At 35.5% G+C, this 5,000-nt stretch overlaps 1 protein-coding gene across 1 annotated transcript in view; it reads left to right on the top strand.

Annotated features, from left to right (window-relative positions):
• The window catches only part of LOC122248969 (uncharacterized), a 32,329-nt gene that overhangs the window by 15,180 nt on the left and 12,149 nt on the right, over positions 1–5,000 (top strand). The window contains exons 2-7 of the mRNA XM_043009427.2: positions 419–553; positions 2,156–2,297; positions 3,972–4,039; positions 4,220–4,319; positions 4,481–4,570; positions 4,751–4,889. Of these exons, the coding sequence (XP_042865361.2) occupies positions 431–553; positions 2,156–2,297; positions 3,972–4,039; positions 4,220–4,319; positions 4,481–4,570; positions 4,751–4,889 (662 nt within the window). The 5' untranslated portion in view covers positions 419–430. The remainder of the gene's footprint in view (positions 1–418; positions 554–2,155; positions 2,298–3,971; positions 4,040–4,219; positions 4,320–4,480; positions 4,571–4,750; positions 4,890–5,000) is intronic.

The raw sequence follows: 5,000 nt of genomic DNA, 5'->3' as shown, positions 1-5,000 counted from the left end.
TATATATATATATATATATATATACATATATATATATATATATATATATATATATATATATATATATATTATGTGTGTGTGTATGTATGTGTGTGTATGTAATATATATGATATATATGATATATATATATAATATATATATATATATATATATATATATATATGCATGAATGTAATCATGTATGTATGTATGTATGTATATACATATATATATACATACGTATATATATACATATATATATATGTATGTATGTATATATATATATATATATTTATATACATATATGTATATATACATATATATACATATATATTCATACATTTGTGTATTTGAGTGTCGTGTCTGTGCGTAATGTAATAAGGGAACCAATGACACACCTCACAAAAGATACGCTAATTTCTCCCCTCTCTCCCTCAGGCAGTGGAGAGGATGGTAGGAGCGCGGGCACGAGGGGCGCCGCCCTTGGGAGGCCTACTCCTCCTGTTGGCAGTGGCGACGAGGGGAGTCCATGCAGATTTCTCCATCAAGGGCGTCACTTGGACCAAAGACACGGTAGGTGCTCATCGTGTTGTTTCGATGAAGACCCCTTGTCTGGGAGAGAAAGATGATAAGGATATAGATTATGATGATGATAATGATAATAGTAATAATAGATAATGGTAATAATGATAGTAGTAGTTGCAGTAGCAGTAGTAGTAGCAGTGATAATGATAATGGTACTGATAACAATTTTAAATAATGATAATAGTAATAATACTGATAATGACAATAATAGTAATAATAATAATGATAATGATAATAATAATGGTAATGATAATGATCTAATGATAATGATCTTAATAATAATAACAACAATTATAATCATAAGAATGATTAAACAAATAAAAATGTTGCTACTGCTGATGATAATGATAATTAGTGACCGTGAGGAAAAGAACAAGCTACTTTAATGCAATCAATATGAAAAGCAATATGAATAATGACAAAAGTAGGAGCATTATTATACTACCATTGACCATCGCATCAAAGGTCATAATGTCAGCACTATCAAGACCAAAATCAATGTCAGCAACAACTATGATGATATTGGTTGTGCTAAGAAAATTATGATAATGACGGTAATGATAGTAGGGATACAGTAAAGATAGTAATGATTATTCGAATAACGACAATTAGAGGGCAATTAAAACTAGCACTACTGTTATTACTGTTTAAGTTACTGTTACTGTTACTACTACGACAACTACAACTACACTGCCATTATTATTACGATTACTACTATTGATACACCTATAGTATATATTGTTGCTAATGATGATGACAATGATCACACAATTAATTAAGAAAATTACCAGTGTAATAAGAAACACTTAATAAGATAAAACGATATTGACACCAGACGTAGTATTAAATTAATAAAATTACCTCATTTCTATTTTTTCACCGTTTATATTTACATATCCGGTTTCTTGTATCTACCTTCCATCTAAAATTACATGTTCATATTTGTTTTGCATATATATCTATAGTCGACTTCAATGAAATGTAATTAAGGACATCAGTAGAGTGGGAGAGGAACTATCCCACTCTCGGACGTAAACACGAGTAACCTTGCTGCATTATAATTAAACGTATTGATCTTTTATGTACAAGTTTTCTTTCACATTAACCGTCGCAATATCCAAAAGTTTTAGCATTGTAAAGCTTTCATGGTTTTAGTCACGCAACTGATACATTGGTTATATCGACTATCGAGACAAAGGATATTGTTAATGAGAACAATAAGTTGTTTTGTAACGGCATTTCTTTTTCTCAAGTGATGTTTATGGAATCAGAAACTCATGTTACAAAACCATAATGTTTAAATTTTGATTATTGGGTCATGTAAGGTCCATTATATGGCCATTGATAGGAACAAGCTGATAGACCTTCCAGTATGAATTAAAGAATACATAAAATAATATTCTTTACGAATAACAGCAATAGAGGGAATGATACAAACAGATCACAGGGATTAGCTCTACCCTTACGTTAACACAGCACTTTTTGGAAGACCCATTCTTCCACTGACCTTTTTCAAAATCATATTCCAACAGACATAATTCTAAATGCTTTCTGGAATAACCTTCCTTCTGCCGTTGTTCCCGCCCACAGAAAGTGGTGGAGGTAATGAACGAGGGCGGGGAAATCGTTACCCAGGAGATGAACCTCTACGTCTCTCCCTTCGGCTCATCCCTTAGCGCGAGTGCCATGGCTGACCTCACGCCAGCGTTCACACAGGAACTGGTCGTCGCAGGTTTGTTTGGGTTCGACGCGTGACTCGTCAGAGGCGCTTGTTTTTTTTCGTCCGAGAGAGCTATCTTTTTATGAGGAATAACGTGTGTGTTTGTATATGTATATATGTATATATGTATATATGTATATATATATATACATGTATATATAAATGTGTATATATATATATGTGTGTGTGTGTGTGTGTGTGTGTATCCATATTCGTATCACGGTTCTGTGTATAGAATTAAACTGGTTTATCGTTTCACCCCCAACCCACCTTCCTCGTATCTCACGGATTAGTTAGGATATGAGCCATGATTTTTGCTTGAGGATGAATGTTGATTATTAATTATTATTTGTGTGTGTAGCTAAAAAAATATATTCTTTGGTATCATACAATAATCCTCATCAACAAAGGAATTCAGTCCGCTCAGTAGTTTTAGCTGAAATCGCCCGTGAAATGCGCCCGACCACAGAGCCATGTTTAGATTCAAGAAAAAAGCGGGAAATTTTGATGACGTCACACGGTGATTAGTCGGTACTCTTATCATGTCAAACGAGAAACTGACTTACATTTCCTTAGATATGCCTGATTTTTCGTGCGAAATTTGCTCTGTGGACGACAATAGGGAAGTGATCGAAAGGGCTGAGGCGTGAAAGAGTAAATTTTAAGTCTGAGATAATTCAGATCATCTAGTAGTAGACACGGATTCAATGTTGCCCGCCCGCCAGACAGATAGAAAGAGAGAATGAATGGGTAAATGACTAAGAGAAACAAATAAAACAAGGGTGAAAGATGAAGGGAGAACAGATGACGATGGAAGAAAGGGAGAATGAATAACAGATAGTAAGAGGAAGAGAAAGAGATTGGATGAATGAATGAGAGAGGGGGAGGGGAGTTAATGAATGAGCGAATAGAAGAGAAAAAAGTGAATTGATGTAAGAGAGAAAAACGGTTGTTGAGGTAAATGAAGAAGTGATCTAGGGACGGGGCAAGGGAGACGGAGGCCTCTTGTGACGTCATCAATGCTTCCCGCGCTTTACCTGAAATTTAAATTTATTTTGCGGCGACAGCATTTTAGGAACGGATGTAGTCAAAAGTAATTATCAAATTAGATTCATTTTCCGGGCGAGCCTATCATATAATGCAGAAGAATATTACCCCAAATAAATATGAAATATATGAACAATCATTTGAATGTCACCCGTATAAGATAAATATTTAAATTGCAAGGACGATGTTTTTTTCCCTCACCTTTGATTTTGCACAGCTTATTCTTTTTTTATCAATAAAAAACTAGCTTGAAAGTTTGCATTGTCAGCTATAAATCTCCACACCTGTATAGGTTGCAGGACAGAAAGCAACCTCCAGTGTCATGCGAACTGAGGTCAACCTTCATGGCATATTTAGATACCATCCGTCGTTATTGAGTAAAGCTTCATATATAGGTCATAATTCATTGTATTAAGAGTTAATTCATTACTCCCGGTTATCAATACAAATCATCCTTATATTTTTTCTATTGTTACATACCAAGCTTTTATATGTAAGTAGGCAACACATTGACATTTCATCATGTTACATTCTTATCTAGAACTGGAAGAAGTTCCTTATAAGAATAACTACTACCTAGTATTAAGTGGCATGCCTTGACACTGACATTGAGGACTTGACTGGATTTTGTACTTCCAGACCTGCCGACGACAGGAACCACTAAGGAAGTGGATGTGTCAACAGCGTCAGTGCCTGGCTCATTGCAGGTAGGCCTACATTGGGAGAAATCATTTTTATTACTAGTGAGATTGTGTTTGTTTGTTTTTCAATGCAACTGTATTAAGGTAAAGTGTATATTATAAGAAATTTAAATAGTAATTATGTTTCAAGCAAATAATCAAAGGTGAGTCAATGATTCCGAGGATAATAACATTGAGATATTCCAGACTTGTGGCCAGTACTTCTTAGTGGCAACAATTCGAGCTAAAGGCTCAACAGACAAGCCTGCGCAGGATAGCATCAGCATGGAGGAGGAATGCAACGAGGGTATGTCCCCTTGGTCTCTTTTCATGGACTGGTGTTTATGGCTGGAATATCATCGTGTTCTTGAAATCTGGTACCTGTCTCTTGACGTAATATAACGAATAGTACCATACAAATTATACAGTTTTATCACCTCGAACGTTAACTTTCTGCTTTCCCTAAAGATATCGATCTCAAGTGGACTTTGGTACTCAATGAAGAAGAAGGAACTCCCGACTTGTACATGACTCCAGGCAGTAAAGTTTTTGCCAAAGGTTAGAAATGATGTGTAGCTGTTGTTGTTTTTAAAGTAAATTTTATGAAAATATGATCATATTTGTATGTTTATATCTAGTTATATCAAATCTATCTATCTGAATAGATAGATAATAAAATACTTATCATAGTACTTACGCCCGGATATTCTGCTCATCTCTGTCGCATTTGTGGTACAGGTGCGAAACTGAGCATTAGTAACATCGGAAACGGTAACCTGGCCTCCCGCTCGGCCCTGGACACACCCCAGGTCGCCGCTTACCTCGGGCCCAGGTCGTGGGAATGGGACCTCCACCGCCAGTTTCAGTATCCAAACGGGTAAGCTGAAAGATCTTGTGCAGATATGTTATTAGGGATAAATTTCTTGCTCTTATCTAAACTGAATATTTTAACCAGTAGATGGTTTCTGTCCTGAAACTGACAATGACT

This window comes from Penaeus japonicus, unplaced genomic scaffold (genome assembly GCF_977035675.1).
Source record: "Penaeus japonicus unplaced genomic scaffold, GWHDUDI00000001_assembly GWHDUDI00000023, whole genome shotgun sequence".
NCBI lineage: Eukaryota > Metazoa > Arthropoda > Malacostraca > Decapoda > Penaeidae > Penaeus > Penaeus japonicus.
The sequence above is the reverse complement of the archived record's forward strand: the minus strand, read 5'-3'. Positions and strand labels throughout refer to the sequence as shown.